At 37.1% G+C, this 13,632-nt stretch overlaps 1 protein-coding gene across 1 annotated transcript; it reads right to left on the bottom strand.

The window, feature by feature from the left end:
* Window positions 1-2,884: 2,884 nt before the first annotated feature.
* LOC123556706 (uncharacterized) lies at window positions 2,885-11,501 on the bottom strand. The gene is made up of 2 exons (XM_045347621.2): window positions 11,414-11,501; window positions 2,885-5,811 (listed from the first exon to the last, which is right to left on the bottom strand). Exon 2 carries the CDS (start codon window positions 5,808-5,810, stop codon window positions 4,176-4,178), a length of 1,635 nt encoding a protein of 544 aa, XP_045203556.2. The 5' UTR covers window position 5,811; window positions 11,414-11,501; the 3' UTR covers window positions 2,885-4,175.
* Between the last annotated feature and the right edge of the window lie 2,131 nt (window positions 11,502-13,632).

The raw sequence follows: 13,632 nt of genomic DNA, 5'->3' as shown, positions 1-13,632 counted from the left end.
CAAGTTCAAAACTTGGTCACATGAGCTCAAAAAGTAGGTCACTATGTCAAGTAATAGAAAAAACGACGTCATACTCAAAACTGGATCATGTGGGAAGAAGTGAGCGATTCAGGACCATCATGGTCCTCTTGTTACAGACTGGGGTCATGATGGTAAACAAGTATGCAAAATATGAAAGCAATATCTCAATGGACTTTGAAAATATTTGGGATGGTACGCAAACTTTAACATTTATTCTAAGTTGAAAAGAGGCCATAATTCAGTCAAAATGCTTGACAGAGTTGCCTCCTCCTTTTTAGCTCACCTGTCACAAAGATGAAAATGGGTCAGAATGTTCACCTTGATGATATCTAGGTCAAGTTTGAAACTGGGTCACATGCCATCAAAAACTAGGTCAGTAGGTCAAATAATAATAAAAAAAACCTTGTGACCTCTCTAGAGGCCATACTTTTCACGGGATCTGTATGAAAGTTGGTCTGAATGTTCATCTTGATGATATCTAGGTCAAGTTTGAAACTGGGTCAACTGCGGTCAAAAACTAGGTCAGTAGGTCTAAAATTAGAAAATTCTTTTGACTTCTCTAGAGGCCATATTTTTCAATAGATCTTCATGAAAATTGGTCTGAATGTTCACCTTGATGATATCTAGGTCAATTTCGAAACTGGGTCACATGCTATCAAAATCTAGGCCAGTATATATAAAAATAGAAAAACCTTGTGACCTCTCTAGAGGCCATATTTTTCATGAGATCTTCATGAAAATAAGTGAGAATGTTCACCTTGATGATATCTAGATAAAGTTCAAAACAGGGTCACGTACCTTCAAAAACTAGGTCAATAGGTTAAATAATAGAAAAACCTTGTGACCTCTCTAGAGGCTATATTTTTCAATGAATCTTCAGGAAAATTGGTCAGAATTTTTATCTTGATAATATCTAGGTCAAGTTCAAAACTGGGTCACATGAGCTGAAAAACTAGGTCCATATGTGAAATAATAGAAAAAACGACGTCATACTCAAAACTAGGTCATGTGGGAACAGGTGAGCGATTCAGGACCATCATGGTCCTCTTGTTACAGACTGGGGTCATGATGGTAAACAAGTATGCAAAATATGAAAGCAATATCTCAATGGACTTTGAAAATATTTGAGGTGGTATGCAAACTTTAACATTTATTCTGAGTCGAAAAGGGGCCATAATTCAGTCAAAATGCTTGATAGAGTTGCCTCCTCCTTTTTACAAACTGGGGTCATGATGGTAAACAAGTATGCAAAATATGAAAGCAATATCTCAATGGAATTTGAAAACATTTGTGGTGGTACGCAAACTTTAACATTTATTCTAAGTCGAAAAAGGGCCATAATTCAGTCAAAATGCTTGATAGAGTTGCCTCCTCCTTTTTACAGACTGGGGTCATGATGGTAAACAAGTATGCAAAATATGAAAGCAATATCTCAATGGACTTTGAAAACATTTGTGGTGGTACGCAAACTTTAACATTTATTCTAAGTCGAAAAAGGGCCATAATTCAGTCAAAATGCTTGATAGAGTTGCCTCCTCCTTTTTACAGACTGGGGTCATGATGGTAAACAAGTATGCAAAATATGAAAGCAATATCTCAATGGACTTTGAAAACATTTGTGGTGGTACTCAAACTTTAACATTTATTCTAAGTCGAAAAAGGGCCATAATTCAGTCAAAATGCTTGATAGAGTTGCCTCCTCCTTTTTACAGACTGGGGTCATGATGGTAAACAAGTATGCAAAATATGAAAGCAATATCTCAATGGACTTTGAAAATATTTGAGGTGGTACGCAAACTTTAACATTTGTGTGACACTCACGCAGACGCTCACACTTACGCTGATGCCGGGGTGAGTAGGATAGCTCCCCTATTCTGCGAATAATTGAGCTAATAAAATAGTTGTTTGCCTTTAATTTTTTACCTATATGATAATGAGGAGTTATCATATCAACCCTGCTAAAAAACCTGTTACTTTATGATGTACTGAAAAAGCTGTATTCATAGACCGCATTCTGGAAAACCAAAAGGAAGAATTTGCTGTTTTTGTAAAATCATTCCATTTTGTGGGCATAAAATTTTGTGGATTAAGCAAATGTGCCTTTTTTTCGGTGAAAGTGAATTTATGGATTTTGAATTTTAAAGATGCAATTAATAATATGAAGAATATCTTTTTTAATGAGATTAAATTTCGTGGATTTACACAATGGAAATCCACGAAAATAAGTCCTTCACAAATATTAATGATTTCAAAGCACACGACAAATGTTCAAATTTGAAATGAAACTTGTACTTATGACGTTGATCTCGTGGTCTAGGTTTGAAAGTAAAACCGTAACTACTTACTTAGGTTACAGATTCTTAGCTTTTCTTTTCCTTCTGAAACCCTCTTGATAAATTAATTGGAGACAAGTACATCTATGTTTTATATTTTTCAAGGAATAGTAATAATTTCCTGTGCATTTCTCAAAAGATGTTTAAATTGTATTGTATATTTGAGCCGCACAATGAGAAAACCGACATAGTGTATTTGCGACCAGCATGGATCCAGACCAGCCTGCACATCTGTGCAGTCTGGTCAGGATCCATGCTGTTCGCTAACAGTTTCTCTAATAGCAATAGACTTTGAAAGCGAACAGAATGGATCTTGACCAGACTGCGCTGATGTTATTTTATTTTATTTTTTTTTTTTTGATTTAACGTCGCACCGACACATGATAGGTCATATGGCGACTTTCCAACTTTAAAGGTGGAGGAAGACCCCAGGTGCTGCAGGCTGGTCTGCATCCATGCTGGTCACAAATGCACTATGTTGACTTTCCCATGGCGTGACTCATTTATTTATTACTATGATAAAATAAAGGTTCAGTTGTTACAGCATTTTTATTGGTTGTTATACATGTAGGAGTGATGTTAGCATATGTTGAGGTATACCAGTTATAAAGAATACATAAACACAAACCTAATATTACTATACGACCACCTGCTGTGGTTCAGATAATTCCAAATTATTCCTTTGCATTGGAATATTTTGATTGTCTAAGCTTGAATGAGTGTTACAACATTAAAGGCTGTTTTCCACAAAATTTCAGACATTGAAGTAGGATCCTTGTTGTCAGAAATATTCTATTTTGAGACTTAACATTTAGAAGGAAGTTTTAATGACTTTGTATCAGTCATTAATAATTATAATAAAATGTATTGTTTTTTGTTGCCAATACATCTGTTCACCATTTGTTTTTAGATTGTCTACACTACCTCTCCAAAAGCCCGTTTCAGATTTCAGTGAAACTTCAAAGAAATGATTCTGTTTGTATTACTCCTAGCATGACGTATCATTTGCATGGTCTTGTCATCAATTTAATGCCCCCTTTATATGAGCCGCGCCATGAGAAAACCAACATACTGGGTTTGTGACCAGCATGGATCCATGCATCCGCTGGTCATTTGACTGGTTTCAAGCCTGGTCGTTTGACTGGTTTCAAGCCTGGTTGTTTGACTGGTTTCAAGCCTGGTCGTTTGTCTGGTTCCAAGCCTGGTCATTTGACTGGTTTCAAGCCTGGTCGTTTGACTGGTTTCAAGCCTGGTCGTTTGTCTGGTTTCAAGCCTGGTCGTTTGACTGGTTTCAAGCCTGGTCGTTTGTCTTGTTTCAAGCCTGGTCGTTTGTCTGGTTTCAAGCCTGGCCATTTATCATAGTAGATAGAAGCCTACATATATGGATTTTGGCAGCATTGTTTCTTCCCCTTAGATTTAGGGATACTGAGTAACAACGCAAAGCAGCTGTTGGTCTGTTCTCTTGCTCCATGCATTGTCCAAGTAGATTCAGGGCTGTTTCCCTGTGTCCTAGATTTGGTTCCTGGTCAATGGTCCTGATCAGATTGGAAAGTGCTTTTTTTGTATCATCTTGTCTCCCAAGGTGGCTGTAAGTCTTGTATTGTAGGAAATACAGGTAGGGGAGAGAATCAACCAATGCAAAGTCCATCCATTTATCCTCGTTACGTCGGAAAGCAAGATCCTCTTCTGTAGATTTGAACAGTTCATATTGTAGTTCTTTTGGAATGCAGTTGATTTCACATCGCAGAAATCTTACACAGAATGCTGTAGCGTACTGAAGTGCATCTTCATTGTGATTGTCAGATATTGCAATGAAACCTCTTATCTATACATTTGTTTGATGTAATTATGGCACGTACATACTGGCTCAACAATATTTGGGTCATAGCATCTTTCGATATCTCTGAGCACAGTTTCTGTTTTTTGAACATCACCTGTGCAGTAAAAGACTGATGCTAGCTTCAGTTTTCCAGATGAAACATCTGTGTTCAGACCGAGTGAGATCCATGTGAGAGCTTCTTCTGATATACCATTGTTCTGTCCAGTGTTTTGGGATGCCAGGATTGATCCCAGTGTTGTACAAAACCGTGGTGCAAGAAGGCTGCAAGTTGTTTTGTCCAATCCTTGGCATTGAGAAAGGATGACTAGTTTGGAAAGATACTTCATCAATGTTCTTATAGTGATTTCATCACTGCTGTTTCTAACTGATATTAGACTTTTGCATATGGTACATTGAACTATCGCTGCAGTAGCTTCTAATAATGATGCTGAAACACTGTTAATTATTTTGACTAGGCATAAAGTATTCAACTTCAGCTGAAGCAGTTTACCAAGATCGTCACACTCAATCTCTAGTAATGCTGTTCCTTTGCTGTTTATGATATACTGCAGTATTTCAAGAATGTGAGGTTTAGACTCAAAAGAAATATACCCTGCCATTAAATTGTTTCCTGGTATGATGAAATGTGGACAGTTTTCATTCAAAATATAGTTGTATAAGACAGATAGACAAAGTGATAGGCAAACAAGTAAGTTATTTTCTCTCCAGAAACTGGACTGTGTATTTGCAGTTAATTGTAACAAAACTGTTTTACACATGAAACTTGAAATGGTGTCTTCATAGTGCGGCTTGATGTAAGTTTTTAATATCATCTTCATCAGCACGTAGCACCGAATCTGTGTGATGTTGAGATTGAACATCAGACACCTTTCTGCGAAACATGTTGATATCCTCCATTCAAGCTCCTCATTTTGACTACCCTTGCTACCAACACCAACAACAAAACATCCAGAATTGCTACAATATCTCTTCATATCAACTGAAGGCCACTGACCTACACCTTGCCAGTCTAACCATTGTCTAGCTTGTAGAGGCCATGATTTACAGTGTAAAGCACCAACAGTGTCAGTATCTATAACCCCACCTCCTTGTGTGAATGCTGGACCATGTCTTATTCCTCTCCCTAAATTAGAAGCTAATTCATCACACAGTACACTATTCCTCATAAACAGTCTCCCTGTCATATCTCTGAAAAAAATGACTTCACATATACATTCATTAAATACATGTTCACAAATGCTTGGAAGAGGGGCATCTGCTCTCAGACTTTGTAGTAAACAGTAGCCTGGTGATACAGATTCATCTTGGATCATCAATAAATTTAATACACCAGGTTGCCAATCTTTCCAGTCTTGTATCATATTACATTTATTAAAACAGCAAAGTCTGTCACTGTCAGAATTAAGTCCTGTTGTGGTTGTGCCTTCTGAGAGACTGCCTAAATAATACACTGAAAATATCTTATCCACTAGTATGCTATCTGTTTTATCAATAGATTCCATCAGCAGGTATGCTCTTCTCCTCTTCAACACAGTTCTCTCGTCTACTCCTATATCATCAAGTACATCTGATAGTTTTAATGACACATTGTGTACATAATCTGGTTCTTGAAACATTCTGAAAATAAAGTAAGCTACACAATTACTTTGTAATCTGATTCCTGTCCCTTTGTTTTTATAGCATTTTGTATGATACTTCTGCAGATACTTTTTTCATGTCTGTTTCATTTTCCTGGTACCAAACGTTAAAGTTCAATAATGGTTTAGATTTTATATCAAAAAGAGATGAAACTCCTGTCTAAACAGTTCTTAATAATGTGTTATAACATGGTTAGAGTAACCTAACACGATACTTTTGATACTGCACATGGGGGTGGGGGGCTTCCATGACCAAGAGGTTAAGGTCGCTGACATCAAATCACTTGCCCCTCACCGATGTGGGTTCGAGCCTCACTAAGGGCATTGAATTCTTCATGTCAGAAAGTCATCCAGTTGGCTTATGGAAGGTAGGTGGTTCTACCCAGGTGCCAGCTCGTGATGAAATGATGCACAGAGGGGCACCTGGGGTCTTCCCCCACCATCAGAGCTGGAAAGTTGCCATATTATGACCAGTAGTTGTGTTTGTGCGAATTAAACCAAACAAAAACAAGAGGGCCAAGATGGCCCTAGGTCGCTCCCCTGAGAAACACATCTTAACAGTGTAAACATGTTTCCCAGATGATCCATATTTGAATTTGGCCCAGATTTCATCAAGACTATCATTCTGACTAAATTTTATGAATATCCAGTGTAAAATGCAGCCCCTATTGTCTACACAAGGTTTTTCTTTAACTTGACCGGGTGACCTAGTTTTTGACCCTAGATGACCCATATTCAAATTCAACCTTGACTTCATCCAAACAAATACTCTGATCAAATTTCATGAAGATCCGGTGTAAAATGCAGCCCCTAATGCATACACAAGGTTTTTCTTTGATTTGACCTAGTGACCTAGTTTTTACTCAAGATGACCCATATTCGAACCTGACCTAAATTTCATCAAGGCAATCATTCTTACCAAAATTCATGAAGATCAATTGAAAAATACAGCTTCTATCGCATACACAAGCCTTTTCCTTGATTTGACCAAGTGACCTAGTTTTTGATGACCCATTTTCGAATTTGGCCTAGATTTAATCAAGGAAATCATTCTGACTAAAATTCATAAAGATCAGTTGAAAAATACAGCCTCAATCGCATACACAAGGTTTTTCTTTGATTTGACCTAGTGACCTAGTTTTTGACCCCAGATGACCCATTCTCGAAATTTGCCTAGATTTCATCAAGGTAATCATTCTGACCAAAATTCATGAAGATCACATGAAAATACAGCCTTTAACGCATACACAAGGTTTTTCTTTTATTTGACCTAGTGACCTAGTTTTTGACCCCAGATGACCCATTTTCAAACTCTACCTAGATTTCATCAAGGTAATCATTCTGACCAAAATTTGTGAAGATCAATTGAAAAAATACAGCCTCTAACGCATACACAAGGTTTTTCTTTGATTTGACCTAGTGACCTAGTTTTTGATCCCAGATGACCCATTCTCGAATTTGGCCTAGACTTCATCAAGGTAATTATTCTGACTAAAATTTGTGAAGATCACTTGAAAAATACAACCTCTAATCGCATACACAAGGTTTTTCTTTGATTTGACCTAGTGACCTAGTTTTTGATCCCAGATGACCCATTCTCGAATTTGGCCTAGACTTCATCAAGGTAATTATTCTGACTAAAATTTGTGAAGATCACTTGAAAATACAACCTCTAACGCATACACAAGGTTTTTCTTTGATTTGACCTAGTGACCTAGTTTTTGATCCCAGATGACCCATTTTCGAACTTGGCCTAGATTTCATCAAGGTAATTATTCTGACCAAAATTCATGAAGATCAATTGAAAAATATAGCCTATAACACATACACAAGGTTTTTCTTAGATGTGACCTAGTTTTTGATCCCAGATGACCCATTTTCAAAACTGGCCTAGATTTTATCAAGGTAATTATTCTGACCAGAATTTATGAAGATCACTTGAAATCACTTGTTTCCCACCCAACTAGAGGTGTACTGGTCAGAAACCCAGGCAATCCTTGCGTGTACCAGTGCTATACACTGGGCACGTTAAAGAACCAGGCTGTCTATTCGAAACGAGCTAGGCTAAGTTAGCCGGACAAGCCTGTATCTGATTTCTGATTTCTCTCTGTCGTGGGGGCTTTGTCTCACTCTGTCCCTCTGGTCAGATCGTTCTATGTCTGTACTAGTAGAGGATGAATTATGCGCCCTGCATATGTGGCTGCATTTGAACTATGTAAAGCGCCTTTAAACGTGAAATTGATCATGAAAAGGGCGCTATATAAATCTGGTATTATAATAATATAGCCTATAACGCATACACAAGGTTTTTCTTTGATTTGACCTAGTGCCCTAGTTTTTGACCCCAGATGACCCATTTTCGAACTTGGTCTAGATTTCACTAAGGTAATCATTCTGACAAAATTTCATGAAGATCAGTTGAAAAATACAGCCTCTATCACATACACAAGCTAAATGTTGACAGGCAACAGACAGACGCTGGACATCAAGCGATCACAAAAACTCACCTGAGCAAGCATTGCTCAGGTGAGCTAAAAAGAAGAAAGAAATTAATACTGCACATGACCTCTACATTAATAGCCGCATTAAAAGCGGTAATAAAAACAATAGATTTAAAACTTTCCTCTGTGATCATCAGTATTCAACTTTGGGCAAGTATTAGAGAAGACAATAATTAATATTAAGAAAAGGATATAACAGTAATACTTTTTCTTGAGTCCGCTTGTGGAGAGTGAAGACATAGTAATGTTGTCCAAATTGCTGTTCAGTGTATGAATGTTAGTGTGTTCGTCCGTCAGGATTTTTTTGTCCGTACAATTACTTTAACTTTAAAATGCATGGAAGAATCTTGTTTATTTTGGCTTGTATATTTAACTCTGTGAGACATGGTGTCATGTGCAGACCTCATATTCCTATCTCAAAGTTCAATGTCAGACTTGAATGTCAAATGTCATGTCAGATCTTGTTAACATGCATGACAGAGTCTTGCTTATATTTGGCATGAATGTTAACCTCCATGAGACAGTGTTGCACATAAAACCAAAGTTCCTGTTTCAAAAGTCAGAAGTAATTTTAGAGCTTGTATTTGGCATAAATATTTGCCTTGAGGAGATAGAGTGTGATGCAAGCCCCTAATCCCAAAGGTTAAGGTCACACTTAGGTATCAAAGGTCATATTAGATTCTAGGCCATAACTTTGACATGTATTGATCAATCTTTTTTTTTTATGGCAGATCCATTTTTTATGGGTTCATAAATTTTAAGTTGGACTGTTCTACTCACCATGGCGTCAGCATCACACCTTGTTTAAAGTTTTGCATGCAAGTGCATAATTATGGCTATCATTTAAAGGCATACAGCTTTAAAAAGTTTTTTTCTCTTTCTCGGTCAATTATCAACCTCATTGGGTCAAGTCCCATAACTCTGTCATGTATTTTAATGAAATTATGCCCTCTTTTGGACTTCTAAAAATCCTGGTTAAAGTTTTATATGCTATATATCCAAAACTATTGCAGCTATTGAATTGAAACTTCACATGTGTCTTCAATATCATAAAACTAGGTGACATGCATTTTGGCCAAATTATGTCCCCTTTTGGACTTAGAAAAATCTGGTTAAAGTTTTGCATACAGGTACATATGATAAGCTACATTATATTTCAAGCCCATAATTCTGACATGCATTTTGGCAAAATTGTGCCCCCTTTTGTACTTTGAAAATCCTGGTTCAAGTAAAGCGTGCAAGTACATAGCAATTACTTAAAGACATACAGCTTTGAAACTTATTTTTCTTATTCTAGGTCAATAACCAACCTCTCTGGGTCAAGTCCCATAACTCTTACATGTATTTTGGTCAAATTATGCCCCTCCCCTTTTGGACTTTAAGTTAGAAAATTCTTGTTTTAAGTTTTACGAACATGTTACTATCTCCAAAACAAATGCAGACATTGAATTAAAGATTCACATGTGTCTTAGGTGATGACATCAAGTCCAATAACTCTGACATGCATTTTGGCAAAATTATGTCCCCTTTTGAACTTAGAATTTCTGGTTAAAGTCTTGCATGCAAGTTGGAACATATAATATTCAAAACTGAATGCTGATACTCAGGATTGAAAATCTATAGATATTTTAACATTTAGGAAAATATTCCTGCTTCTTGGACGTTACAATTCCAGAAATCAATCATTATTAAGGACAGCTCTTGTTTATCTTCTACTAACATTATTTTTGTGGCTTCAACAGAATGCCAAGGATGTGTCTAGGTCCCTGTAGACAGCAATGGAAGATAGATAGATACTAGTAGATAGATAGATACTTTGAATTTCAATTTAATCACATTAGATTCACAAGGATAAGAGAACAGATTCATTTTATATAATTTCAGTGAATTTGTAAGTAATGTTAAAATTATAAACTGAAGTAAAGACAGGAAATTATATAAAAACATTTACAAGTACATTTCGTTCCTTTTTCATATTGAATGTCATGGCAAAAATATGAGCTGCGCCACGAGAAAACCAACATAGTGGCTTTGCGACCAGCATGGATTCAGACCAGCCTGCGCATCTGCGCAGTCTGGTCAGGATCCATGCTGTTCGCTTTCAAAGTCTAAGAGAAACTGTTAGCCAACCCACTATGTTAGTTTTCTCATGGCACAGCTCATATATTTCCATGTTTCCAATAGATCTCTCCACTTCCCCCTAAAACCTCTCTAATAATCTGCCTCGGTAGCCTAGTGGTAGAGCGTCCGCTTCAAGAGCGGGAGGTCATGGGTTCGATTCCTGGCGACGTCATACCAAAGATGTAAAAAATGGTACAAGCTGCAAGCTTCCTTGCTTGGCGCTCAGCATTAAGAGGATACTGCTAGGACTGGTCAGCCCGGTGTCAGTATAATGTGACTGGGAGGGATATCATACCACGTGTCTACAGCGTGATATTCCAGTGAGGCAGCACTATAAAGTTGGACATTGTGCTTACTGCTACAAGTAGACACCATCGTTAATATGACTGAAAAATTGTTGAAAAAGACATTAAACCCAAAACACACAGAGTCTACAATAATCCTTATCTTAGCTGAGATAGAAGTGACTTCTCTCTGCCCTGGGCACATCTAACAGTGTAGAGGTCAGGACAAGTTAGTATCTGGTCAGGAGAGTACTTGTCTGACTGGACAAGTGAAAATAAAAGTTAACGTGGAGCCCTGTAAGTGATGAAAGGAAATAAGTTTTTGAAGTCAAAAGTCAGAATTATCAGACATGTTTTAAGTTTCAAAATGATATCTGTGTGGGTTATAGAGATCTTCAAGGAAAGTGAATAGGACGGGACACTGGGACAGAGAGGATACAACAGTGATTCCCATATAGCCATTCCCAAGACAAAGTTTGGCAGGGTATAAAATGACATTGTAGATAGCATTTCAGTATAATTAGAAAGATGATAAAAACCATTTGCCCAGCTAGACAAGATGTAGCATCTTCATATTTATGCAAAATATGCTAACAGATTCTAACAGAATTACATGACATTACATGCTAACAGATTACATTAAAACATTAAATATGAATTTTGTGAAATTAGTTACCTTTGGTTTGGTATAAAGTCAACAAATTGATTATTATTCTCTTCAAATTGTTCTGAAGTTATTAACTGCGTAGTAATTTGTGTGTAGGCTTATGGGATGTTCCCTTTTTTCCTTCCTTTTTTTCTGTTTTAACAGGAAAATGACTCTCCGAGTGTTTTAACAGGAAAATAACATGTAACGCTTAGCCTTAATTGCATCTTGAGAAATTTAGCCTTATATTTTGAGAAAAAAAATCAGACAACACCAAACCATCATAGAAAGAAAGATTTGTTTCACATGTAGATAGAACAGCATAATTATAAAGCATACATAGTACTCTTTAAAATGATTATCAGTTTAATGCTACATGCATTGAAATCCGGAAAAGGGCTACATAAAGGGGCCACACTTAAAAACTTACCATTTTCAAAGAACTGTTGCATATCCTTGTTTTGATGCATTTGCAATAATGTCCCAGTGCTGAAATTTCACGTAACTAGTTGGAACGTAGTTTTCAGCAATAGTTTACTTTTATTATGCCCCCAAAGGTGGGCATATTAAAATCGCACTGCCTGTCCATCCGTCTGTCCGTCCGTGCGTGTGTCTGTCCGATAAGTTCTTGTCTGGGCTGTAACTCTGCCATCCATAAAGGGATTTTGAAATAACTTGGCATTTTCCACCATAATGAGATGACTTGTCATGCGCAAGACCTAGACCTCTAGCTCCAAGGTCAATGTCAAACTTAGAGGTCAAAGGTTAACAGGGTCTGTTTCCTGTCCAGTCCCTAACTCTGCCATCCATGAAGGGATTTTGAAATAACTTGGCGAAGTTGGCGTAAATGTTTACCATAAAAAGCTAATGTGTCATGCGCAAGATCCAGACCCTAGCTCCAAGGTCAAGGTCACTCTTAGATGTCAAAGGTGCATGACGGGGTCTGTTTCATGTCAGGTTCATTACTCTGCCATTCATCAATGGATTTTGAAATTACTTTGCAGAAATGTTCTCCATTATTAATGAGACTACTTGTCTTGCACAAGTTTCAGACCCTAAGCTTTAAGGTCAAGGTCACACTTAGAGGTAAATGGTTAACATCTGGTCCATGACTCTGCCATCGATAAAGGGATTTTAAAATTACTTGGCATAAATATTCCTTATTGTCGAGCAGGCTTGTGGTGAACTCGACTTAGTCATCACTTTTGGCAGTTCTTTGTATGTGCGTCTGTTGGTGCATGCGTTTGTCCGTCCGAATTATAGATTTGACATGCATGGACCAATCTTGTTTATATTTTGGATGAATGTTAATTCAATGAAATGGATTGTCATGCACAAACCCCATGTTCCTATCTCAGAGGTCAAGGTCACAGTTGGAGGTCAAAGGTCAAATTGAAGAATGAGTTTGTTTGGAGCATTTCTTCTTAATTCATAGTGGGATTTTGATGTAACTTGGCATGAATATTCGTCATTATGAGACAGAGTGTTATGTGCAAGAACCAGGTCCCTAGGTCTAAGGTCACACTTAGAGGTCAAAGGTCAGATACAGGAATGACTTTTTTTTCATGCACAGAGGGATTTTTTATGTAATTTGGCACAATTGTTCACCATCATGAGATGGATCATGTCATGCGCAAGAACCTAGAATTACTTCCCTTTGTTGTTACTATAAATAGCTATATTTGTAACTTTTTTATTACTGATCGCAGGGAAAAATCAAGACCACTTTTCTGTAGTACAACATGCATATTACATTCAATTTAAGTGACATATTATTACTCTACCAGTAAGGATATTTTTGTGGATTTAGAGTGTTGTATGCAACTCTCAGTCCTTTTGACACTTTCACTCTATCTCAGTTATTACTAAATGGATTTGATTCTAACTTGAAGTAGTTGTTCCATATCATCACCCACATTATATGACACAAGGTGCATAACTCTTGCACCAATATTTTATGAAATATGCCTACTTTTTGATTAGAATTATACTTACATAGTGTTTTGATACACTTTATCTTTTCCTCTCTCTTAGTACTTCATATTTTTGACACAGACCCGAGCTATTGTGCAATATCTTCATCCACCATTGGAGTCATTAAACACTCCAGTGACAGCTCCAGTTTTCTCGGATGTGCCCAGTTTCACTATCCAGCATCGAAATGGTCGAGTGTGCTGTCTCCTGTGACAGCTCTTGTTTTTCTTCTGGTCACTAAATGATTCATACCTAAATTATACTGGCATATTTTG

This window comes from Mercenaria mercenaria, chromosome 5 (genome assembly GCF_021730395.1).
Source record: "Mercenaria mercenaria strain notata chromosome 5, MADL_Memer_1, whole genome shotgun sequence".
Classification (NCBI taxonomy): Eukaryota; Metazoa; Mollusca; class Bivalvia; order Venerida; family Veneridae; genus Mercenaria; species Mercenaria mercenaria.
The sequence above is the reverse complement of the archived record's forward strand: the minus strand, read 5'-3'. Positions and strand labels throughout refer to the sequence as shown.

Coding starts and splice junctions, on each gene's coding strand:
- LOC123556706 (XM_045347621.2), bottom strand. CDS start 5,810: ATGTTTCAAGAACCAGATTATGTACACAATGTGTCATTAAAACTATCA.